The sequence below is a fragment of the Bufo bufo genome, chromosome 3 (assembly GCF_905171765.1).
Source record: "Bufo bufo chromosome 3, aBufBuf1.1, whole genome shotgun sequence".
Taxonomy (NCBI): Eukaryota; Metazoa; Chordata; class Amphibia; order Anura; family Bufonidae; genus Bufo; species Bufo bufo.
The window spans coordinates 68,073,037-68,100,835 of record NC_053391.1 but is presented as its reverse complement, the minus strand read 5'-3'; the positions used below and the strand labels follow the sequence as shown (position 1 = coordinate 68,100,835).

Genomic DNA, 27,799 nt, shown 5'->3' with positions numbered 1-27,799 from the left:
TGGACAAACCCTTTCCGGCAGTCGGGAGTACATCATGTATGTCTGATGCTCCTTCTTTAAAGATGGTGCCCACCTGAAACGTCTCAGCCGCTGGATGCCAGCTGTTTTACACAGCAGACGGGAGGCATTGTCCATAATCGACGACAACGCCAATCATGAACAGTTAACCCCTCAGATGCATTGGTCAATTGCAATCACAGCATCTGAGTGGTGAAACCCCAGGAGCTCCTGTGTCGAGATTGAGAGACATATTCAGTGGCTATTGCAGCCTTGGGCCTTCTGAATGGCCCGAGGTAAGCTACAGCGCCTTTTGCAGTTTGATTGACATTGATCATGTTTAAATGGCCTGAAGCGCAGAGGGCGCAGCAGTTGCAGAGAGAGCAGAGCCTCTAGGTTTAACGGCAGCGCCCCCGTTGATCCTAGAGACTAATTTGCATATATTACAATTTCATTTCATATATGGACATGGGACCAACACAGAGGCCTTCAGCTGCCAAGTGCACATATGTAACAGGTCAGCCACTGTCATAGGTACAAAACTGCTGACAGATGCCCTTTAACTTGAAAGACGTGCTGTTGCTTACATTCAGGCACATATAATATTTCAGATTTAGTTCTTCTCACGGCTCAGAAGTGGTTGCAATTGTCTCAGAAACTCCCCTGTCAGCTAAATACAGAAAGAGCACAACATTCCTTGGTCTCCTTAGGGTACGGCCGCATGGTCAGGTTTCCTGATGCAGTTTTGAAAGCCAAAACCAGGAGTGAATTCAGGAAAAGAGGAGAAGTCGTATATGTCCTTCATACTTTCTCTCCCTTTTTGATCCACTCCTGATTTTGGCTTCTAAAACTGCATCAGGAAACCTGACCGTGTGGCCGTGCCCTAAGAGTCTGCTTCACTCTATCAGTGCAGAAAAATAATTGCATCTGGAGTCCATTCTGGAGTATTAGTCGCAGAGCATTGCTCAGACTGAACACAACTGAGTCAGTGAACAGAACAAGGTCTATGGAATGTTCCAGTATAGATTACTCTCATGGATGTAAAGAGATTGGTCCTGTTGACTGTACACAGTTCTGGCCATCGTTGTGCATATAACATATATTTTCATTTGTTGAGTACAAAGGTCAATAAGGCTCATTGTGGAATCAGAACACTAGTCATTCAGTGGTGACCCTCAATCGCCGTGTCTCCTCATTCGATGAAATGCATTTTATTTTTTCCTTGCATTGTCCATCAATATGCTGCGCTGAGTCCAGGTAGTCTTTAATCAATTTCACTAAATCAAATCAATATCCAATCCATGGATAACAGGCTCAGGAGACAAAATATGTATTGATTTCTTTGTTTTCTCTGCTCTCTGCAGTTTAACACATCCAAGGCTAAACTATGTGATTTTGCCAAGAAACAAAAATAGTGGTGGTGGGGGGGGGGGGGGGGCGTCAGGGAATAAAAGAAGCCTGTGCTTGATGAAGCTCAAAACTTTGCTCTTTAAAGGGAACCTTTGGTTCATCTGGGTAGTAAAACAATGTTTTTTCTTTTGTTGATCCGAAGCTCTCTTCCCGAGTTATGATACTTATTCTTAGGCCTTCGATGCAATGAGGGCATCACCATTGCAAGCTCCACTCTCTCCACTCTCACCGCTTTAATTGACAGGTCCAGGCAGTGGCCTGGAAGATCTCCTATTCTTGTCCATATTGCAGCCAAGAATAGTCATTTCTAGTAACGGGAGTGAGAAAAATGTGGATTGCACATGGAAGGTGTCCATATTTTGCAGATTGGTGGTTTCTGGACCACAGGAATGACATGGTCACTCTTCTAAAAGCCTGGCATAGCACCTCGGGGCAGGGTCTTCTCCACTTATCTGTTCTGCAGAGCGGAGCGGGCACGGGCAGGGGCAGTGATGTGTTGTGTGGAGATCCTGCTTGTGCACCCTCCACTAATGCCTGCCCTAGCACATCATATATTACAAAACCATGCATTTTAAAGGGATTTTTCCATGAAAAATATTCTGCAGTTGTCAAACCAGCACCTGGATCTGAATACTTTTGTAATTGCATGTAATTAAAAATGTTGTATAGCCAGTGAGTTATTCAATATAATGTATCTGTATAGCGCCACTTGCTGTTTGTTTTATTTTCTTTTTTCTCTGTCCACCTCACTGTGGTGGACACATATGCTCAGTTACATCGTTCAACTGACTCCTAAGCTGTGACAGGGAGAGAGCTGCAACAGAAAGGACACAATCTCTGAGAAAGGACATGCCCCTAATCTGCCAGCTTGATTTCAATCTAGTAGAGCAATTGGAGCAATGAATGTGAACTTCTCTGGATCCATGTGAGGTTCAGAACTGATTCTAGATTTGTTAGAAAGATGTCTGATTTTCATTTTTTTTACATTAATCATAGTTGTACTATTCAGTCTCCTTCCCTATAGTCAATGCTTCTCATGGTCTACTAAGTCTGAATTTCATTTTAGCCTAGAATGATTTCCAGAGTAATTTTGTTATCAGCAGTTGCCAGAGGAAATGTATTTTTGCAGAACATTCTGTTATTTTTTTTTTTTCAGGACATTTTGAGAGGTAAGTGTTTTTGGGTGAACATGTAGGAATTAACCCTGCTGATGTTAAGACATTGACACCCTACTGGTCCAACTGCGCCCATTATCATGATGATCAACTAATCTCTAACTTTTCCATCTGAAATGCCAAAACACTTTTCCTATCTTCAGAATTTTCACTTTTTCAAACCCTTATTGGGTATTCTTCACTCATCAAACTTGTATTTCCAGCTCAAGTATCATCATTCTAAGCATCTACCTCTTATATGGGAAGACTGAAGTGATTACCAGACGTTTAATTACACACCTGTGCGCCCGCTATAAAAAATATAATTGGCAGGGAGCATACCTGGCACTACAGACACATCTCCATCGTATGCAGTGTGAAGAAGAAGATGAATGGCATACGTATAGGCAAGAGCAGCCATGCCGGCAGGATAAATGATCGAAAGTTCTGCAGCAACAAAAAACACTCCAAAATATTGGCCTTATGTTATGTTTATTGAACCGGGTACATTATTTCCATTCATAAAGTCATGGCATGTCGCTTGTGTATGCCATCTCTTTCTAAATGGTGGGGTTGTGACTAGAGATAAAGAATTTTTTGAAAATTTGATTCGGCCGGTTCGCCAAATTTTTCGGAAAAATTTGATTAAATATCAAAATTATTTGCGGCAAATCGCATTAAAAACAGCTATTTCCTGGCTGCAAAGAGCCTTTATAGTGGTGTAGAACATTGTGCCTTGCAGTGACATGCATAGGGAGTCTGCTGTAGTAGTGAAACAATACTGTGAGTCCGTATAACATGCAGATGACAGACGTCACTCTTAGAATCACTGCACTTCACTTCAATCACTTCACTTATTTGGGCAGGCCAAAACTGACCAAATAACTCAAGTGTGAACTCAGCATTACAGGTTAATGTTAGCATCAAGAAGAAGCACACTCCTTTTACGCTGATTTCACATAGATGTCTACAGAACCTGTTCTATTAAACGCTTATACAAGTAGAGCCCCCGACAGAGTGGAGAGGGTGTCAGCAGTAAGTTTGTGTTGACGTCACTGATTATTTTGCTCTTCCTCTGATCCGTCAGAACAATAACCCACAAAAAAAGGATCCTGTCTATGGAGCATACACCTTCATTCGGTCAGCAATTGGTCAGTAATCCATCAGTATTGCTAAAGCCCCAAAAAAAAGAGTGGATCCAAAACAGAGATGACACGTGAATGGAATATTTGCATGTCTTCTGTGTTTTGTACCCCCTCCTGCTTTTGGCTACCAAATTATAAGCCAATTCTGATGGGACCATACAGGTCTTACAGCTGCTACACAGACAGGATCCGTTGTGCGTCTCATTTTTCCTTCCTTCTGACAGATCAGAAGAAAGGTCAAATAAATAATTATGTCAGCCAGGCCGAAAGGCAAAATAGAGGGCCAGTCATGAAGTGAGGAGGGTGGGAACAGCATGAGAAGTCCACAGAGTGGAACTATGACATAGTGGTGAGGTGGAAGTAGCATGAGGAGGCCACAGAATGGCACAATGACAGAGCCTGAAGGTGGCGACAGCATCAGGAGGATAACACAGAGTGGCAAGGTGACTTATTGTGGAGATGGCAGCAGCAGGATACCACAGAGTTGCAAGGTGACATAGTGTGGATATGGCAGCAACATGAGGAGACCACAGAGTGGAAAGGTGACATAGTGTGGAGATGGCAGTAGCAGCATCAGGAGACCACGGAGTGGCAAGGTGACGTAGTGTGGAGATGGCAGCAGCATGAGGAGACCACAGAGTGGCAAAGGTGACATAGTTTGGAGGTGGCAGCAGCATCAGGAGACCACAGAGTGGCAAGGTGACATAGTTTGGAGATGGCAGCAGCAGCTCATCAGGAGACAACAAAGTGACCCGGTAACAGGCAATACCAGTACCTGCTGACGAAGGTGGGTGAAATAAGGAGAAGTTGGCATCAGATGTGTGGCATCAGGCAGCATCAGAGTAGTAGCTGAGGCAGGTAGCCAGAAGAAACCGGTCTCTTTTATCAAAGTGTTGGTGTTGCACCATGGATGATCTAGTCTGATGCATCAGAAATTGGTGGTTGGAAATCCTGGCTGATCCACGCCTGATTCATCTTGACATAGGTCAGTCTCTCCACAGTTTGGGTGGACACGCGAGTTCTCCTTGGGGTAACTATGGCCCCCGCTCTGATGCCACACTACTGGCCGGGCAGGACAGCTTTTCATTGGCAAACTCTGCTAGTTGCGGCCACAAATCCAGTTTGGCTATCCAGTAGTCCGGCGGATCTTCAATATTGGGTGGCAGGGTGCTGTCCAAGTATGCCACCACCTGGTGGTTGAGGTCCCACTCCAGGTCACCTGCTGCTGCTGATGAGTAGTTTCTTCACTATGCGGTTGAAGAAACTACTCATCAGCGACTGTAGACTTAGGCTGCTGCTGATGGAGCTGGTACTGCTCTTGCCAGCCCACCCCTCCCTAGCAGCCATGGCAGTGGAACATGAGCGCAGAGGGCCCCCCGACCTGCGAGAGGATGGACGATGGTGCAGATAAGTAGCGGCCAACTGACTACATAGAATGTCTCTGTAGTAGTTCAGTTCGTCCTCCCCTCTCAATGGGTGCAAAAAAGGCCCCCATTCTGGACCCTTAGTGAGGTTCCAACAAGGTGGAGAGCCAGAAAGCATCCCGCTTCCGAATGGTGACATTTCGTCTGTCACTACGCAAGCGAGCATGCATCATGCCATTCATGCAAGTGACTTGGAAGGACTCCCTTCCTCCATCTCCACCGCATACTTCCACGGTGTGTCTGGGTCCTCTGTCTCGTCTTCCTCATCGCCCTGTAGCTCCTCTGGCTCCTCCTGCTCCTCCTCTCCTGTCAGCTGAGTAGAAAAACCACCCATTTGGTTTACACATTGCCTGTGCTCCAATGTCCGGCTCCCCTTCCTCCTCCTCCTCTTACAGTTCAGCCCCTACAGGGCTCATGTAGCCGTGAGATCGAGGTGCCACTTTTCCTGTCCCCTGACCAGCCATAGTTACCAGCATCTGTTTCAGGACATGAAGCAGTGGAATGACGTTCATTCTGTAGTCCTGGCGCCTAACAAATAACGTGGCCTCCTCAAAGGTCCTGAGCAAACGGCAGGTGTCACGCATGAGCTGCCACTGGCTGACATTGAAGTTACACAGGGGAGTACTCCTATCCACTTGCATCATCAAGAAATCGTTGATGGCCTTTCTCTGTTTGTTTAGTCGGTTCAACATATGGAGGGTGGAATTCCAACGGGTGGAAACATCGCATATCAGCCTATGTTGGGGGATGCAGTTCTGCCGCTGCAGCTCAAGGAGGGTGTGCTTTGTGGTGTACGAGTGGCTGAAGTACATGCAAAGTTTCCCCCCCATTTTTAGGATGTCTTGCAGATGGGTGGAAGACTTCATGAACCGCTTGACAACCAGATTGAACACGTGTGCCATGCAGGGCGCATGGCTCAGACTTCCTTGATGCAGCGCCAATACTATATTCTTCCCATTGTCGGTCAGCATGGTTCCAATTTTCAGTTGACAAGGAGAAAGCCAGGATTCAATTTCTGAAAGCATCACACAGAGCAGTTCCTCCCCTGTGTGACTCGGTTCACCAAGGCAAATAAGGTGCAGAACAGCGTGATTCCGCCGAGCCCTGCACATTTGGTATGCTGGAGGGGCACTGTGACTTTTCCCTGCAGTGGAGGCTGAGGACATGGTGGAGGATGAGGAGGCAGAGGCGTACATTGTCTCAGGACCAAGGGCGTGACAACGCGGAAGCAGCAAAGAGGCGTGACCTGGCCAAGTTGCTGGTGTGGCTGTGCAGAAACTACATTTACCCAGTGGGCCGTAAAGGACATGTACTGTCCCTGACCATAGTTACAGCTCCACACTGCGCTGCCGTGCACTTTGGCAGAGACCGACAGGCTCAAGGACTGGCCCACCTTCTGTTCTACATATTTGTGCAGGGCTGGTACTGCTTTTTTCGCAAAGAAATGGTGGCTTGAGACTCTCCACCTCGGCTTGGCACAAGCCATCAGTTCTCTGAAAGGTGCAGAGTCCACCACTTGGAAAGGGAGGGACTGCAGCACCAGCAACTTGGACAGGAGCACTTTCAGCTTCTGCGCCATTGGATGCGTTAACGCAGGCATGCTCAACCTGCAGCCCTCCAGCTGTTGCAAAACTACAACTTTTGCACGAAATCCTGTGTGCGGTGACGTATGATGTCACCACACTGGCCGCGTGAGATTTTGTGCCAGAATTTCAAGCAAGATGGCGCCGGCCGGCCCATTGTGTGTAAATTGATCAGGTAAGTATGATTTTTTTAAATATTTTTTATTTTACAATCTTTTATTTATATCAGATGCCGCAATTATGTATAAATCACCAACTCCTGTCATTGCACCCACTACTTACAAAGAAATGTACTTTGTGACAAAGTAATTCATTACACAGCCAATTTTTTTGTAAAATTCGGCAAAGCAGCAGAATCAAATTTTTGATTATTAATTCATCTCTAATCGCGACAAGCCGGAGGCCGCATCTTGATTGAAGATCTTGCACGAAATCCTGTGTGCGTGACATATAACGTCACCACGCTGGCCGATGTGATGATGTCACGGGCCGCGCAGATTTCGTCGCGATCAAATAGATGAGGGTAAGTATGATTTATTTATTTTATACTGTGTTATTACTATCAGATGCCACAATCAGCTATGAACGCGGCATCTGAGGGGTACACCGATGGGGAGCGGTGCAATCACCGTTCCCTGCCATTGCACCCACTACTTACAAAGAAATGTGCTTTGTGAAGAAGTAATTAGTCGCAAAGCAAATTTTTTTGTAAAATTCAGTAAAGCAGCCGAATTGAATATTGCAGTACTTCCCTTATCTCTAGTTGTGACTTCTGGGACGCCCACCGATCCTGCAAAGCAGAGTGACTGGAAGCATCATTGGGAATGAAAGGGCCACAGCACAGAATTAGCACTTTGGCCCCTTGATTCTTAGGATTGATGGCGGTCCCAAATGATCATAAAGTTATGTCATATCCTAGCAATATGCAGTCACTTTGTGAGGCGGGAATAGCCCTTTCAACAAAAGTGCTGAGCTGCAACAATACAAAAAAAAAAATACTGGAACATCCATTTTTGACCCTTCCGTTTTATCAATGCTCCATTTTAAAATTAGTCAATACTCACAAATGGGAAGATTTATCAGGAAAACTGGCTTAGTTGCCCAAATCTTTACTAGGATGATTATGCATAAGATCTCATGCACACAGCCATATTAAGTCCTGTATCTCCATATGCTTCTGATCTCATAGACAAGCCTACAGATGTCTTATCTATTGGATTCTATACAAAATTTACAGAAAAAGCTGTTTATGGTCAAGGTTTGCAAAAATCACAGTGTAAGGATTGTCTGTGAACTGAATCATGGCATTATTTTTTAGCATTTATTTTGTATTTTTTTTTTTATAGAGCTCTGTGGAAATCAAGCACCAACACCTGTAATCTATTCCGCCGCTCTGAATAAACTCTCACAAGGTGGTGAATTCCAAAAAAAATCGACTTGACAATATCCTTCTCTGGTGGTTTTAGATCTTCCCTTGCTGGCATAGCTATATATATTAAAGCGCTTGTCTGTGGAAGCTCTGGTTATTAAATAGACCACATTGCAAAACAACATTTTTTAAAGTGTTTTCTCATTTCCCTTGCTGCGGCTTTTGTGGAGACGCAGACCTGATAGTTGACAGGTCAATTATTTCAGTACTGAGCTGCCTTCCACAAATGCGCAAGGACCCAAATCGCTGCTCATCTTTTTCCTCTACAGCCAAAGTGAATTCCATTTGTTACTTTCGCAAGGCCAAAAAAAAGGAGGTGGGAGATGGATCCTTACGAGATGGTGACAATGCCGGCTCCAGATAAGAAGTCTAACGGTGGGGAAATTAATTTTTGGATGGTGGCCTTTGAAGTACCATTCTATATAAAAGTAATCTAGTGAAAGTTGGCCTTCTTTGAATGTGTCAAGTACCTTTGATTTGTTCATCTCGCTCTTCTCGGTTTTAGATGAGGCCGCCCTGTTTGCCTCTCAAGAGATTGCTTTTTTTTTATTCAGGGAAGGCTGCTCAAATGAAAATTTATGTTGAGCTACAGTAAAAGGCTCTACTACGGGTTGTTTTTTTTCCTGGAAGGAAACATGACTGTGTCAAAGACCAATGTTTTATCAGATACAGAACATGTATGGTAGCAGGCATTATTTCCCCATGACATTCATGATTGTATGTGCAAAATAACACAAGCTGGGGTAGGAAGTTCTAACTCAATTTTGACTAAAGTTGCCGTAAATTTGTCCTGCTTAAAAACCTTATTTCATTATACTGAATCTGAATTAATGGAGTGGAGACCCATGTTAAGATACCTCTAGTAATCCACAGAATAGAAGAAAGGCTCCAGCACCAGACATGGACGTGTAAATAATCCTGATCTTTATTCATCACCAAAATTCAGGTAAGTACAGCAAACCGTGACACTGGCTCCCACTTATTCCCAAGATCTACGCGTTTCTAACAGTAGTGTTCTTAGTCATGACTAAGAACACTACTGTTAGAAACGCGTAGATCTTTGGGAATAAGTGGGAGCCAGTGTCACGGTTTGCTGTACTTACCTGAATTTTGGTGATGAATAAAGATCGGGATTATTTACAACGTCCATGTCTGGTGCTGGAGCCTTTCTTCTATTCTGTGGATGTGTAATAATAAATTTCCCCTGTGGAGGGAAACTGAACGCTTGAACAGATTCCTCCATAGATTACATCTGATCACTGATATTCAACTTGTTTGTGATGTTTATCCTCATGCTTTATGGGACATGGAGCCCCAAGCAGATTTGGAGATTAGGAATCAAAAGGACAGGGATAAAACCTCACTTCTCCATGTTACAGGATTATGTTTTGATGTTGGGTGAAATTGGATTTTGTGTTTATGGCCATTATAGAAGCGCTAATTAGTACAGTAGGACTAGGGAGTGGTGAATACAGTGCTCTTTGTGCTGGCAATTCTCACTGCTCCCTTTTCTTCTTCTGATGGCACCACACTCTGTGCTATGACCTGCGCATAGCGTGAGGATGTAGGCACGCTCTGTGACCTCACATTGTGTGATGTCCGGTCACAGTACAGAGCGGCAAGAAAAGCGCTGGATCTCCGGAAGTGAGGTCAACAGCAAAGGTGAGTTGATTTATTAACTTTTTTTTTTGGTCAGATTTTAGCTCTGATTGGGGATCTGATATGAGGTCTGAGCTGTGGTCTAATTAACATTGGGGGTCTCAACTGTCCGAATGGGGGTTCTGATCTGAGGTCTGATTAACATTGGGGTTCTGATTGTGGGTCTGATCTGAGGTCTGATGAAAACCTAGGTGCATCTTTTAGGAAGATGCGTCTTATAGGGTGAAAAATACAGTATATCTTGTATTATGTTATACTACTTAAAAAAACATATATTTGTATTGCCATATTCTGACCAACTTTTTTTTATTTTTCCATCTACAGTGATCTGTGGGGGTTTTGTTTTATAACATGCGTGAGCTTTACGTTTTGGGGTACATACGAGTTTTAGATGACTTTGGATTATTTTTTACTAAAAAACAACAAATCCGTTATTTTCTTTTTTTAAAGCATTTACCACACACAATAAATATTGTTATTTTTTAATAGTTCAGAAATCCTTCGGACATGGCGATAACCATTGTTTTTTTAGAGGTTTTTTTATATGTAAAATTGTGAAGGGAGGTGAGTTGAATTTTTCATACTTTGTATTATAAAGAAATTATTTGGTAACTTAACAAAGTCCTGTATAAAGAAACTGGACCTTGAAACACTTAAAATTGGTGTCAAGGGCAAATCAAATCAAACATACATGTGCCACTCTATACAATATTTTATTGCTGCTCGACCTGAGTGCCAATACGTTAAACTCCGTAAACTGTGAAATCGCTCTGCGCCGCAGCAGTTCGACACCGATTACCTCCAGTGCTTGATGACATTTGACAGATGATAAAATTATTTATCACAGATGCCAGTAAGCGATGGCATCAAGTAGCATCTCTGAAGGTTACATTAATCTGGGCAACAGATCGAGCCTTGTGACTTTTACATATCTCTGGGCTACAACATCTTGCTCAATACTGAGAGTCTAGTGGCACTTTAAGTGTCCTTTAAAGTATGAAATTACCACGACACTAGTTGCAGGTTGGGGCAATAAAACGAAATGTCACTTTGTCTTGAGCCGGGCACAGATTTGAAGTAAAAAACATATTTCGTACTATGTAGGGTTTAATTGAAAGATAACTAGATTTCACAAAGGGAAGGACAGCTCGAGATATCTTCCTGGAAACGTATTTACGTGCAGGGTCCCTGTATCTCAAGGTCTCTAAAAAACTGAAGATTGACATAAAGGTTTGGTTGTTTGTTTGTTTGTTTTTTGAGATGTCAAGACCCTTTAGTAGATATCAAGCTTTATCTTGCAGCAACAGCACAATTTATTAAAAATAAAATCTGTAAAAGTCAATTTCCAATCTCTTTAAGGGTGATATAATAAGGTAAATGTATGCAGTTCCTGAGCTCCTAACTTCTTCCGTTGTCCCGGGCTGACTTTGACTCACTATCCATCCCTTGAAATTCATTGAAATAAGGTCGAACTTTAATCTCATAAGTAACTCCTTTTTCAAATTGGAGATCGTGGTGCTACGTTCGGCTGGAACCTTGACCTCAAAGTTCTGCCATGCCGATGGAGACTGCAGACCGGTTGTCTGACGGTACATCACCCTGTAATCCTTGGATGAACTGGGATTGACGATCCACCTGAAATAATTCAAAATTGAATAATTTTAATGTTTTGGGGTGAAGAGTAACAACCAAGGAATCAAAAGTCTGTCAGAAATTACGGTTAGAGCTCTTGTTTTTAAAGTTAATGAGGAACAACTATATGTGACATCCACAGTTTTGTTCCTATTTTACTAACAGAATTAAACTTTTTTTTGAGGTTTTAAAAGAAAAATTGACACCTTAGAGTCTGGCATAAATTCAACTTCACTAATAATGTGAGTCATAAACTGTGCACTGTGCTAGGAATCATCTTATTTGAGTTGCATAAGACAGATGTCTTAAGACAAAGTCCAATGATATTTTTGAGCAACCCCGAACCAGGTGTCTATACTAAAACTTAATTTTAATGAATGCGACATTAAAACAAGTCCATAAACAAGTATTTTTGGGTAGATGACACGTATACTCTTTATACAGCCACAAGAACAGAACCATAACTGCATTCAAAATTGTCAAAGGAGAAAAAAGGAATGTTTTTAACTGGAGATAATAAATCTATTCGGAGATTCGTTCTGAATCTCCGATTTTTTAGGCACCAAATCGAACCTGAATATTTTCTAGTTAGATTCAGTCGAATCTGAGTAAAATGGCGCCCAGCACACAACCAATCAATAATGTTCTGTTATCACCAGGCAGGAGGTAATTGCAATCAGTTGCGGCCAAGCAATAACTGCAGTTTTCAGCGGAAAATAAAAGTAGGTACAGTTACACCTGATGTTGTATTAGACCGAGGGGACAGGCGAGGGAAAATTAAAAAAATCATTAAAAATTAACTTAACAGGTGATGGTAGGGAGGCTAGTCCCTGTCCTCGCCTGTCATTGGCTGCTCCCCCCCGACACCGGATGTTTTCATCCGTGTACAGGGAGAAGCAGCAGCAGCGCAGGGACCAGGATTCGGGAGCGGGGTAAGTATATTACATGTGAGGGGCCCGGCACATGGGGGGATGTTTCAAATACCTTTAAGGCAAAACTGAATTATGTGTATGTGTAAAAGTGATGTGGTTACTGACCAGAGCTACATTTTTAGGCTCGGTTCACATCTTGTCCTAAAATAACTAATATAAGTCTACATGCATACTTTATTACATTGCCTAGATTTTTTAATACCAAACTCATGTGATGAATATATAGTTGTTCATCCTATAACTTTTTATGGAATATTGTACAATGCATGTCCTAAACACTGACTTTAGGAGCACAAAAGTAGCTTTGGCTTTCATAGGTACATAGAGCATTATGGTTTTTCCATGAACCAGAATTGTATGCTCGGAGCCCGTCCACCACTGTAGCACCTAAAATCCATGTATATTGTGCAAATTGTACTGGTGAGCAGATCGAGAACTTAAAACAGGTCTAAAGCTCATGTATTTAAATTTATTTAAATATATATAGTCCCAAAGAACTATATAAAATGTCACAAGTAGAGATGGCCTTGTAGTTCGCCCGGCGGTCATTTTGCGGCAAACTCTGAGCGTATGCGATTCGCCGAACATGCCAAAATATGGCCATGTCCGCCAGCGCCATATTCTTTTGCATTGCGCCGAACTTGATCCATGACACATCCATCAGGTGGGACAGGACAGCCAATTGAGATGTTTCAGCGCATGGACACACCCCCACCCTATAAAAGAACCCGATCTGGCAGCCATTTTACATTCTGTGTTTTGCCTGAGGAGGGAGAGGTTGCTTTGTGGAGCCGGGGCAGGCTGTTTGGGACACCAAACGCTAGCTAATAGGGCCACAAAAGTCCTTTTAAGGACTGGTATAGGTGTGTTATCAATAGGTGTGATATACTGAGGAGTGTGATATAATTATAATATACTTTCAAACATAGAAAGTATATTATAGTGCATTTGGATTGTTCAGCAGTTGTGTGTGCTTCTGCTGCGATACAGCAGCTATATAGAGGGACAAGCGCTATTGGAACAACTATTTGCAAAGGGTGTGATATACCTGTTGCCCCAGAAAAAACTGATTGAGGGGTGTGATATACCTGCTTCCACAAAATACTGATTAAGGGGTTCGATATACTGTTTCCACCAAATATTGATTGAGGCCTGCATATACCTGCTTCTCAAAATATTGATTAAGGGGTTTGATATACCTGCTTCCACGAAAGGGAACACCTCAGGGAACGCCTAGACCGACAGGTGTCCGACTACATCGGGTTAACGGCCAATGTGGACACTCTGAGAAGCGAGGAACCCCTTGACTACTGGGTATGCAGGCTGACCTGTGGCCAGATCTGGCGCAATTTGCATGGAACACTTGGCTTGCCCCTTGTCGATGCCCTGTCTGAAAGGACGCTCAGCGCAATAGGGGATATCGTGACCCATAAGCGCAATCGCCTAGCTCATGACAGTGTGGACTACCTCACATTTCTAAAAATTTATGAGGCATGGATCCCTGAGGAATTCCACACCTGTGACGACCACATGTAATTTAATTTCCTCATGCCAGCCCACACATATCTGCCACCACCCAGAACAAAGAATGGTCCTTTTCTTATGTATATACAGCGGCATAAAAGGCCTTTTCTGTTAGGTGAATGCCTAATTTTTGGGGCCTCTATTCCAGTGGCCTACAGTAAAATATTTATCCAGTGACTGCCTAATATACCTCCATCCACATAGTCACAAGTTCTTTTCTGTCAGGTGAAGGCCTAATTTTTGGAGCCTGTACTCCAGTGGCCTACAGTAACATTTTTATCCAGTGACCGCCTAATGTACCTCCAGCCACATAATCACAAGTTCTTCTCTGTCAAGTGAATGCCTAATTTTTGGGGACTGTACTGGCCTACAGTAAAATTTTTAGCCAGTGACCGCCTAATGTACCTCCATCCAGGGCCGGCGTCAGCACCCGGCAAACCCGGGCAAATGCCGGGGCCCACTGCTTCTGAGGGGGCCCACTGAGCTGCTATGAGCACTTCCATCAATACAGATGGTGGCCCCTCTGAGTCACATGAGGCCGGTTACCTTACCAGCTTCAGACAGGCAGAGTTTGTCAGTGAGTCTGTACTGTGACTGTCTCTTCTTTGTGGGACAGGAGGGGAGAGGAACTCTTTGAGCTGCTGCTGGATGCTGCTTCATGCTATTTAATTGTTTTACTGCTTCATTAAGCAGTTTGCCTCCATGACACCTGCCCCCCCATATCCTGTCCTATCTCATGGATCCCCTTTCTGTCTCCTTTCTTCCCTCGTGTATCCAGAGCTCCTGTTCCGTCCTCCTATCTCCTATTGCTGCCCTGCACAGACCACCTTCCACTACTTTTTGTATGAATCCCCCTCAGAGCCCCTTCCACCTACTTGCTGTGTTCACCCCTCCTGTCCATCCCGGGCCCCTGTCTCACCCCTCTGCCTCTCATTATCGTGGCGTCTGAACTGCATTCACCATAAGGACCTTCTAATGTCACAGGGTCATGTGACTGTGCCACCCACCCTATACTGTGCCCTTCACCCCGTACTGTGCCTCATTATACCCTGCATTGTGCCCTCCTACCACACCCTGTGCAGAGCCTCTAGTCATTCCCTGTACTGTCCCCTCTTATACCCTTTTATCTGGTCACTGTATGGCGGTGTTATCCAATCACTGTACAGAGGTGTTATCCGGTCAATGTATGGCCATAACCGTATCCCTTTCCCTACCCATGCCACCTTTTTTAGACATGGCATGAGCGGGAAAAAGATGCAGATTGCAGTGCTAACATAGATGTATTTCTATATAATAAATGACCCCCTAATTGTATTATCATTCGGGGGTAGGGCTTATTTCTTTATATTATATAGATTCTAGTGTATTATACCGTGCCCTGTATTTCCTAGTAGATAAATGATCCTTGGGAAGCACAGTCTTCATCTCTGACCACCAGGACCAGCTAGCGCTCTGTCAGTACATGGCGACCTCCCATCTCCGCCACGCTGCTCCGCTGTGTACTGGTGCTTATTCTGACACTAAGGCTGGGTTCACATCCTATTTTTGCCATCCATTTAATGCATACCAAAAATATATACGTTAACAGATGCCTCAGACTGATGCCGTACAGTGGCATCCGTTCACTATACAGTTCCATTGTAAAAAATCTATATACGTTAACGTATGCATTTTTTTACTGTACTCTGCAGGATACAAAAACGTGGAGTGCTGCACATTTGTATACATTAAACCAATAGGAAAAACATGATGTGAACCCACTGGGGGGGCAGGGGGCACACTCAGATTTTCTGCGTAGAGAGAAGGAGCTCAGGGAGCTGTGGTTAGTGAATGACAGGACCGCTGGCTCCCCTGCGCTCCAGCAATGATAGGTATGGGGGCCACTGGGAGGGTCATTACACTGTGAGGGCCCCTTACACCTTAAAATGACCCCCAGTCGCCCCATTTGTATAATGATCCCCAATGACCTCCATTCAGTATGATGACCACCAGAGCCCCCCATTCATATAATGACCCCCAGAGACCACCATACAGTATAATGACCCCCAGTGCCCCCTCCATACAGTATAACCCCCAGTGTGGGGGCCACTGCGGGTCATTATTCTAAATGGGGGGCGACTGGGGGTTATTATTCTGAATAGAGGGCCACTGTGGGGTCATTATACTGTGTGTAGGGCCACTAATGGTCATTATTACTGTATAGGGGCCACTGGTGGTGATTATACTGTGTGGGAGTCACAGAGGGACATGGTAAATGTACAAAAATGCCTCAAGGGGGCCCACTGGGATTTATCGCCCAAGGGCCCACATGAACCTGGAGGCGGCCCTGCTTCCAGCCACATAATCACAAGTTCTTTTCTGTCAGGGTAAATGCATAATTTTTAGGCTCCAGCAGGGCACATTTTGAGAGTTTCCCTTTAAGAGGCATAAAATGGCTCCTGATTAAATACATATTTTTTTGTAGGAATTGTTGCCAATGATCCCCTCTGGTAAGTCACTGCCCATGTTGTTGGACTATTTGTGCACTTCTAGTAATTATTTGGAGCAGAAATATGACCTGAAGGTTTTTAAGGTTCGCCTGCCATTAAAGTCAATGGGGCCCACGTGGACCATTTGATCGTGAGTGCGTGTCACGAACCGTTCCAGCCGCTTTCGTCCATCACTCGTCACAAGTACGTGAAACATTTATTCATAGAACGAACCCTGAAGAACTAGCTAACGTTCCTGCCTAGGGGCAATGAGGTGCCAACTGAAAACATATTGAGGTAGATTGGTCTAATTCATGATTTAACAATTTACATGACGCTCATGTTTTCAGTTTCGGAGTGGTGGCGACTTACAGAGATTGAAACAAATGGAACTCGGTAAGTATTTTAGACTTTAAGAGGAGGCAGAGTGAGATCGCCATGTGTTTAAACATTTAAGATGTGTCTTGGATCCTTTAGATAAACTCAAATGTAATACTTGGATTTGGCCGTTATAAGAACTAATTGACAAGTGAAGTAATGCAAATTCCCTTAATTAGTAATCTGACTTCAGAGCGACTGAGCGGCTTTATAACTTTCCAACGGCGTGAATAAATCCAGCCTTGAGCAGGGAGGCTCAGAGCTATTCAACCTGTCAGATCTTGTCAATACAATTAATGTCAAGTGTTGACAGAAACACAAAATAGTTTTATTAAAAGACAGGCTTCACTTGTCTTCTTCGTGAAAGCTGCAGCTACTTTCCTCCAAAAAAGAAAAATTGAACTAAAAGAGCCTTTTTTATGTTGGTTTTAACAAGAATCCATTCATGTTGAGGCTCATCTTGTGTCTATGAAAATAATTGCTTGCTTGGTTCTGTTGATGTCAACATTCAGATATTTTTGGTAAAAATTAAGGTAACAACTTCTAAAATTGTCAATTTTTGGGTGATCTAGTGTACACCACATCTACCAAAGCATCATACGTCTGACAAAGCTTGGAGTCATAGGGACGACATATTTTACTTTATGGTCCTCCATATGGTACAGAGCTATTCTGCCCTTAAAGCAAGATTTTAGGAGTAGAACACCTGCATGATGTGACATCTGCTGAAACATGTTGCTATACCTCCTGATGCCTCTAGTCTGTAATGAAATTTATGGTATAGAGAAGCCGGCTTTGCCAGGTTCACACTTCAGTTATTTGGTCAGTTATTTCCAACAGTTATTGTGAGACAAAACTAGGTGTGGGTCAAAAACACTGAACAGGTGCAGATGTTTCCATTATACCTATCTGAGTAGGCTTTCACAGCTGGTTTTGACTCAAAATAACTGACCAAATAACTGAAGTGTGAACTTGGCCTTATCGGGTCCTTGTTCCAGGCTCGACACACAGAGATGGTTGCTCAAGTAATCACTGGCCAAGGCGGACCACCACTGAGCGGACATCTATTACTGTTTCCTGTGTGTCAAGCCCAGAAGAAGCTGGGACCAGAAGCAACCCAGTAAGATCTGAACAGCATTAGCCGGGGACTGGTGAGTCTACCGATTATTTATTTATTAATCTTTTACATTATTTTAAACATTTTACTAAACATCTTGCCCCACTGGATAATCCACGATACATACCTATTAGAGATGAGCGAATTGAATCCCACAAAGTGGAATTCGATCCAAATTTCAGGATAAATTCGATTCGCCTAGAAGACGAATTTCCTCGTGCTTCATGTCAGTGAATCGATTTACCTGAATAGTATAGCAAAAAAAAAATTCAAACTTACCTCCTCCATTTGCTCGCATGGGCCGCCAGCCTCCATCTTGCCTGAAGATCTCGGCCGAAATCCTGTGCGGCATTAGACATAATCTCAGGATTTCGGCCGAGATTCTTCAAGCAAAATAGCGGTGGCCGGCCGTCGTGAGCAATGGAGGCGGTAAGTTTGATTAAATCTTTTTTATTGTTAATTTTACACTCATCTGAGGGGTACAATGACTGGGCGGCGCAGCTCTCTGTCATTTGCACCCGCTACTTACAAAAAAATGTGCTTCGTGATGAAGTAATTCGTCACAAAACAAATTCTTTGGTGAAATTTTGCGAATCAGCCGAATCGAACCTTAAGAAATTTGCTCATCTCTAATACCCATGGTACGGGGTCTATAATGAGTAAAGATGCATAATTTGGAGGACAAGATAACTATGTGTCATATCCCTAACTCATTTAAAAGGAGTGTTTTTTGTGTTCACATCCGAATAGGACAGTTTGGGTGCCCAGTAGATAATAGCTCAGCATGGTATCAACACATATGGAAAATGTTAAGCCTTAGTGGCTATATTTTAGATGTTACTTTGCATATACAGTACATTAAAGGGGTTATCCCATGATAAATATAAAAAATGAAAATCAGACATCATACAGTAAATGACAATCTCTCTAGAACCAGCTCTGTACCTCACATGGACCCAGAAATCTCCCAATTCATTGCTCCAATTGCACTGCCAGACTTGTTTCAAGCTGGCAGCCCAGGGGCACATTCGTTCTCAGAGGTTGTGTCCTTTCTGCTGCTGCTGCTGCTCTCTCCCTATCACAGCTTAAGGGCATGTCATCTCTCTTTCAGATCTCTCGCTATAACATCTCAGGGTATGTGTTCCTTCTGCAGCTGCTCTATACCTATCACAGCTAAGGAGGTGTGTCCTTTCTCAGGGGGCATGTAATTTCTACTGCAGCCCAGGGGGCATGTCCTTTCTCAGGTGGTGTGTCCTTTAAGCTGTAGCTCTCTTCGTGTAACTGACACAGCTTCTAACAGTATATAGGGCTGGTGGAAGTAGAAGGATGGGGCTGAGCATGTGCAACCACCTCAGAGATGTTACTGAGGTGTGCAAAGAAATAAGGAAGAGAACAGAGCAGGTGGCGCTATATAGATACATTTAGCGGCTATGCAAAAATTTTTGTTACATGGAATTGCAAAAGTATTGAGATCCAGGTGCTCATTTGAAAAAGGTAAAAAAAAAAATATTGGGACAATTTCTTTAAGGTAAGTTTTTACTCTTAGAAGTTGGGTTAATAAAAGACGCAATGAAAAATAGATATTGTGAAGCAATTTTATTAAAATATTTTGTAAAAAGAGAAATGGAAGTGGTTCTTAATATCATACCCTTCTGCTGCTTGAAGGGTATGATATTAAGAACCACTCACCATTCTGCACAAGCAGAAATGATAGCAGCATGGAGCCCCCATGATAGGGAGGATTTACCCTCTGTAGAATTGTCCAAGACTGAGCAAAACAATAGAGAAGTGAAAATTTCAATAGTATAATAATGAGATCTCATCCTTCTGCATCCTGGAAAAAAAATACTAGAGAGACCGAGAAGTACTGATGGGAGTTCTCTCCTGCAAAAGTATCAACGATGATCAAACTCTAGAGATTAGACATTCCCCAAATTTAAGTACAGAGAGGACACAAACTCTATTTTTCCTGGATTTGTGATCTAAGGATAAAGAGAGCAGCCGATTCTTACATGTATAATACCCCTCCACACGGATAATGAAGTCATAAGCATAGCCTGGGATTTATAGCGGGAAATAACAAGTCACCGGAGACTCATTAGTGCTTTAAAATCATTGCAGAGAAAAAAAGCTGCGTTGAGGCGGCTTGGGGAACAATTCATACTGTATTTGGAGGCTTACGCCTGCTGGAAACTTGGCAATGCTCCTCACCTGGTTATCATGGATTATATTTAACAAGATCGGTGGCAGCGAGGACACATGATTAGGCTGATAACAGGTCAGCCTGAACAGGTCGGCATTGCAATTTGTGTAGCCTACAGAATGAGGGGCTAATAGTTTAGGATCTGGCTCCTCTAGAATGTACATTTGTGGGAGTATGTCACATAGACAATCCATGGCTTCCAGGATCCCCAATTTATAAAGAGAACAATGGGTTAAAAAAACAGTCTTCCAGGGGAATACAATGAGGCTAACGGCTTTTCTAAAAGTTAGACAAGTAAGAATCACTGATATATTCAGACTATGACCATTGATGGGGAAAAGCATGAGTTAAGCTAAGCTAGGTGGGAGCTATAGATACTCCAACCTACCTGATGCACTGTGTGCATCTACCGTACATAACAATCCTATGACCTATAATAGGAACCCAAGCTATATAGGAGAATAGGCAACCACCAAATTAATGGGGTTTCCCAGTTTAGATAATCCAGTCTGATATAGGGTATCTAAGTTAATAAAGGGGAACCCCTGTCCTCATCTTTTGAGCAAAGTGGAAAGGGGTTACAGGACCTGTCCTACATACATTACACAAACAACCCATTCACTTTGAATTTGTATATTCTAATGTTTAATTTCCCCAGTGGTGCCACTGTAGGGAAATTAAACACTTACATCTAGGTTTCCCCACAGATCCAACACCAAGATTAACCTTCAAGTTTGGCTCGGTCAAGCATGCATGTTGGTACCCCAATTGCATACATGGTGGGCTGTTCTACTATCTGCATATATTGTTCTGGATCCAATTGAGCTTGGTCACATCTGGCTACAACAATAAGTGTTTAAGGTCGATACCAGAGAAACATTTGTCACCAAACTTTCCTCTGAATTATGGTAGGTGAAAATAGTTTAAAGGAGTTTTCCAAGATTTTGATATTGATGACCTTTCCTTAGAATAAGTCATCAATATCAGATCGGAGATGGTCCAATGCCTGGGACCAGCTGCTTGAGGAGCACCAGTCAGATGAGCACCTCTCATTAGTGTTGATATATTTCATATTTTTTTTTTGTAATTGTAAAAAATGTATGGCACAAAATAAATGTGTAATTACAAAAAATAATAATAATAATATATATATATATATATATATATATATACAGTGCTGCCATAATTATTCATACCCCTGGCAAATTTTGACTTAAAGTTACTTTTATTCAACCAGCAAGTAATTTTTTGACGGGAAATGACATAGGTTTCTCCCAAAATATAATAAGACGATGTACAAGAGGCATATTGTGTAAAAAAAACATTTCTCAGCTTTTATTTACATTTAAGCAAAAAATACAAGATGTTTCGCACTGTGGAAAATCTCAGAGGACGTGGTCGGAAGCCAAAGTGACACCTGTGCTGGCCAGGAGGATAGTTGGAGAGGTGAAAAAGACTCCAAGGATAACCACCAAGGCCATCCTGGTGAATCTGGGCTCTGCTGGTGGCAATGTCTCAAGGCAGACAATCCAACGAACACTGCACACTGCTGGGTTCCACTTCTCCAGATAAGGCATACAAAAGCTCGCTTGGCCTTTGCAAAAGCTCATCTGGACAAAGAAGAAGACTTCTGGTCTTCTGTGTTATGGTCAGATGAAACAAAAATTTAATTGTTTGGTCACAATGATGTTTCTTTCATTTGGCGTAAAAAACGAGAAGCCTTCAACTAAAAGAACACCATCCCCACTGTCAAATATGGTGGTGGGAACCTAATGCTTTGGGGGTGTTTTTCAGCCAATGGACCAGGGAAACCTAATCACAGTAAACAGCACCATGAAAAAGGAGCAATACATGAGGATTCTCATTGACAACATCAGGCAGTCTGCAGAGAAACTTGGCCTTGGGCACCAGTGGACATTCAGCATGACAACAATGACCCAAAAACACAGCAAAAGTGGTGAAGAAATGGTTAGCAGACAACAACATTAACGTTTTGGAGTGGCCCAGCCAGAGTCCAGACTTGAATCCAATTGAGAATCTGTGGAGGGAGCTAAAGATCAGGGTGATGGCAAGAAGACCCTCCAACCTGAAAGATTTGGAGCTCATTGCTAAAGATGAATGGGCAAAAATACCTGGGGAGACATGCAAAAAGCTGGTCTGCAATTATAGGAAGCGTTTGATTGCTGTAATAGCCAATAAAGGCTTTTTTATTGATTATTGAGAAGGGTATGAATAATTTTGGACTGGACACTTTTTGCTCAAATGTAAATAAAAGCTGAGAATTTCTTTTTCCCCCACATTAATGCCTCTTGTACATCGTCTTATTATCTTTTGGGACACACCTATGTCATTTCCGTCAAAAAATTACTTGCTGGTTGAATAAAAGCAACTTAAGTCAAAATTTGCCAGGGGTATGAATAATTATGGGCAGCACTGTATATATATATATTTAGATAAAATCATACTTCTGATATATATGAATGCATACTATGTGTAAAACTACTACAGATTTTTTAGCCATAATATATTCACATATATTATAATATATTATATATTCTAAATATATCATAATATATGTAAATATATTATGGCTAAAAACTTGTTTATAAAAAAAAAATCTGAAATATGTCTGCCGGGATTCAAACTCCCAAGCTTGTACATTAGAAGCAAGGATGTTAACCACTATACTATAGAGCTACATGCTAACCTGCACAGAAATATCAAATAAGTCTTCTGCTGAATAGGAATACTCACTACATCAGAAACTACTATAACTACATTCAAGTATTCAGCTTTATAGCTGTAGATAAGGTCCTTACCTCTAATGTACAAGGGGTTGTGAGTTCAAATCCCAGCAGGAACTATTCAGAAATAGATGCTAAATTACATTTAAATACACTGACTCGAGCACACGTGGTGTATCTATCTATTGATTGGTGAAAATATAGGAAAAAAGTAACACATAATATGATCTTATTTATTCCATGTTCCAGGCTAGAGGACCGTTTCATCACAGCTACAGTCCTATGCCTGTGTGCATTATATATGCTGTATATTACCCGGTACTAGTATCTTGGCAGCTTGCATAGATGAGGTTATTTTTAGTTCATTAAGTTATTAAACGTGTTAGTTTTCCACCCTACTGTTTTTTAATGTGTCAAAATCAAAACTAGAAAGTCAGTGACAGAACACAGGAGTACGGTAACACGTTTACTTTGCTGTGATTTAAGCTGAATTTATTTCCATTAACTCTTTACATTCATAGGACTGTTGAGATTTTAATACAGAGTCTCTCATTGACTATTAGAACCCAAAATGCTACAGGTGCACAGGCAGCAAATACATTCTAGGACTATTAGGGTATGACCACACAGCATGGTCACTTGGCTGTGCTAGATCCAAGTACCTCTCAGCCATACAGGGCTCTAGTTAAACTAATGATACACCGCCATTCAGTGGGTCTGTATTGTTAATGGCCACGCGGTATTGAAGGTGCTGAGCGGCTATTAACAATACAGACTGACCAAACAGTGCAGTCTCATTAGTTTAGTTAGAACCCGCTGAATCGATTGAAGAGCAGTCGCGTCTCAAGCCCCACATGACCACAACATGTGGTCGTACCCTTAATCCACTATATCTACTTGTCGTTCTGTACTTTGTTACTGTTTCTCTTTGCTCAAGATATCCAGAAATGAGTGGTGTGAGTTGACCAGCTTTGAAAAAAAAAAAAAAAAAAAAAAAAAAACTTTAGGTTACTCACTGCATCTACTGTATTTTTTTTCCCCAAAGCTGGTCATTTCACACCACTCATCTCTAGATATCTCATGCCAAAAGGAAACACATCTGTAGCTCAGTCATAGTCTGGCCAACATTACCACTTATGGAGCGATTTTTTCTGCATTGTCCAATTTGAGGATGAAGAATATAAATACATATAAATACGGACTAGTGAGGTGGCGGTCAAACCCAGAATCTGGTGGCTCTCATTCCACATAAAACAGGAGTTGTGGCCAGTGATCACTTGTGCTGAAGATATTATATCTCATTGAAATATGTTATTCTATGACCTTCCATCATTCTTCTAACACCCTCATTCTTAACTGGGTGAACTTTTTCTTTATAAACATGCCTCAAACCAGATGCCAACACCTCAAATTGTCCATCGGTCCACACATTGTCGACCAACGGTGTATATTCAAATTTACCATACCATTCTTACCATGTTTCTTGTAACTACCAGACTTGGCCATTTCTAATTTAGGTGTCTAGAATTTGTGTGCTATGGGTTACCAAAAGTGCTACTATGTGCTTGGCATTGACAATTATTGATGCAATGGTTTCCTCTGGATTCATGCTCGACAAAAGAATGGTAAGTATCGCTCAAAGATCTTCTTTCCTCCAAAGTGATGGACACCTCTGGCTCTACATTGGGATTCCGGTCATAGAAGATTGATTCCAAGCAATGGAATAAAAATATAAAATCCTCTCTTTATTTTTTTACATAACCACAGGTCACGCTTTTCGATCCTGCACCTTCGTAAAGCATATATATTGGGCACATCAACCCATTTTGATGGTGTCCACCAACAATCTAAAGTCCTTGTGATTTGTACTGTTGAGTGAAACCTAGACCAGACTTGCTGGAAATGTATGCTGTCGATGTTAGCGTGGCCTTAGCGGTAAGGGCTGTTGGCTGACATCTTTTATGTACAGCTAGCTTTCCTTGATGATTATCGGATGGTGAAAGCAAATACAATTAATGTGTCTAGGTTAGCATATGCTTTTAGCTATGAAGAACTTACCGTCCAGGAGACCTGGATAGCGGTAGGTGAAAGGACCACAGGATTATGAAGTCGAACAATCACATCTCCCAGCTCTTTCTGGACTTGCCGGTGATCTACACCTTGAACTGTTGGACTTATATCTGGTGAACATAATTACAGAATAGTTAGAAAATAACACAGTTTCCTTCATGATACGTAATTGATTCTACTGCGGAATTATTGGAATTTCTGATGGATTATTTAGAAGAAACAGCTCAGGCTATGGATCAGTTTAGTAAAATGGAAACTGGAGAAAAGCTCGGACTACATGGCTGAGGACCCTGTCTAGACAAAGTAGACTTTCTCAGCAAAGAGGAAGCTTCTCTTTCTTAATTCCTATAAGATCATTGCTCGCTACTTATGTACACAGCACTTAGGTCTAATGTACATTACCAGCTTCACAAAGATAAATGTACGACATGATATTTCAAGAGATTGCTACATACAGTGTGTGAACACTAAACAGGAGCTCATCAAAATGACGCCCCCTGTATATTCATTATATGTGTACAATTAGAGGGACAACTGTACTCAGCTTACCTTAGTCAGCGAGCTGGAGAACAACTGGCGACATACAGATGTGTCCTTCCTCACCTCCCTTCATACTCAACATATCCTGAGACTAGTGCTACAAGATGACCACAGAGTAGCTTAGAAGAACCTTATGATCCTGTGATACTCTGTCGGGAGTTGTTTATGCTATATGTGTCTATAGGTAATGTGTGTTGTAGTCTGTCAAGGATTTTTCAAGCATGTTGTGATATTGTACTGAATTTGTATTGTGAGAAATGGGAATCTGTAGCAAAATTTGCAGAATGTTAAGCGTGGACACATCTCTATGCTACCTGTATGCTACTCTCAGTTATTGATAAAAAGCGAACACATAATGCAGTCACTAGCGGTAAACAACAGCAATAGCGCCACATTTAAGAGTGAAGGACACTGTTTACTGGGACTTTAAAAAAACTCTTTACAGAAGGCAATAATGGCGGAAAGCTCTCGTTACCGCAGTTCTTTAAGGCTAGGACTAGACTGTGGTTTCGGCCTAGATGCAATGTTGCCATGATGATACCAATCGTAAGGACCCCGCACTGCAGCTTTGGGTTACCCCAATGGAATTACAGCAAGTAACCTTATACAGCTGCTTCCACTCATGTTTGTCCCTGTACACACTGCATGGCAAAGAAGTCGAACTTACCACAAGTATACAGAATTTCTTATAACAACCATTCTATACACCTGCACTAACATTAGTAGACACTTGTATCAGTGAAGGGTCTCTTGTAAAAATAAATCTTTTAATTAACAAAATTACTGAATCGTGAGCAGATTCCTGACAGCCCAGCAACTTGATTACATGCATTAATATTGCAAATGGCATCTATCTCATATCTATCTATCTATCTATCTATCTATCTATCTATCTCATATCTATTTATCTATCTATCTATCTCATATCTATCTATCTATCTATCTATCTATCTACCTATCTATCTATCTATCTATCTTCTATCTCATATATATCTATCTATCTATCTATCTATCTATCTATCTATCTATCTATCTATCTATCTATCTTCTATCTCATATTTATCTATCTCATATCTATCTATCTATATTATATTTCATATCTATCTTCTATCTCATATCTATCTATCTATCTATCTATCTATCTATCTCCTATCTATCTATCTATCTATCTATCTATCTATCTATCTATATGCATTTATGTATCTATCCATCTGTCCAATATGTCCAATATAATATTTCTATCGACTGTCACTTATCAATCTACTATCTATCTATCTATCTATCTATCTATCTACTATCTATCTATCTATCTATCTATCTATCTATCTATCTATCTATTATCTATCTATTATCTATTATCTATCTCCTATCTATCTATCTATCTATCTATCTACCTACCTATTTATCAATCCATCTGTCCCCTATCTATCAATCGATCTATCCATCCATCTTGATCTATCTATCTTTCTACTTATCCATCTACTATATATCTATCTGTCTCTCTGTCTACTATGTATCTATCTATTTATCTATCTGTCCCCGTCTATCAGTCTATCTATTATCTACTATCTATCTCCTATCTATCTTTCTATCTATCTTTCTATTTATCAGTTAATCTATTCCAACAACTCTCTTTTTCCACATATTATCCTTACCTTGTGTTCGCACAGGATCTGACATTGGGCTTGGATCACTAAGACCTTCAGCATTGATGGCTCTCACCATGAAAAGATATATTGTGTTTGGTCGAAGCCCTTTCACGGTATACAGCGTGGTCTTCACATGATTTGCTACCGTCTGCCAACTATTGCTGACAGATTGGCTGCAGAAAATAAAAATACTGTGTCAAAACTTTTAATCATTCCGACAAAATTTCCAGACAGAAGAGATAAGCAGCTATGTGATGTGTGAGCGGTGTATGGAGGAGATCGGTGATGCTTCACATAGGGAGGAAACACCTGCAGGCAGAATATTACAAGCTGTAGCTCACAGCCTCAGCAGTGCCATAGAGGATCCTGCATGTAAGTTGTCTGAATTATAAGTCACAGAAATAACGTGTATGGATGATTTCAGACACGGCTGTTACCTGGTCCAGCCACAGACACCATGCGGCCAAGAGATGCCAATGACAGAACGGAAACTCCCTGTTCTTTCCCAGTTTCCGTAAAAAAAAACAATGCTTTTTGACTTTTACAAACAGCAAAGTCCCCTGGACCCGCACCTCCCAGCCACATCCGGACCGCTACACCGGATAGCAGAGCTGAGCCCAATGGGGCAAATGTGCTATAGTAAATGCTACAGACTGAGACGGAATTCTGGGGGCATAATAGTATTACACCATATTTATAACATATGTATTAAATTATTATGTCTAAGTTTTCTAAATCGTA

The 27,799-nt window shown here is 41.9% G+C and overlaps 1 protein-coding gene across 1 annotated transcript in view; it reads right to left on the bottom strand.

The window, feature by feature from the left end:
* ROBO2 (roundabout guidance receptor 2) overlaps nt 1-27,799 on the bottom strand; it is a 457,929-nt gene that overhangs the window by 68,470 nt on the left and 361,660 nt on the right. Inside the window, 5 exon segments of the mRNA XM_040423235.1 lie at nt 11,205-11,300; nt 11,303-11,405; nt 11,407-11,436; nt 24,858-24,979; nt 27,065-27,231. Of these exon segments, the coding sequence (XP_040279169.1) occupies nt 11,205-11,300; nt 11,303-11,405; nt 11,407-11,436; nt 24,858-24,979; nt 27,065-27,231 (518 nt within the window).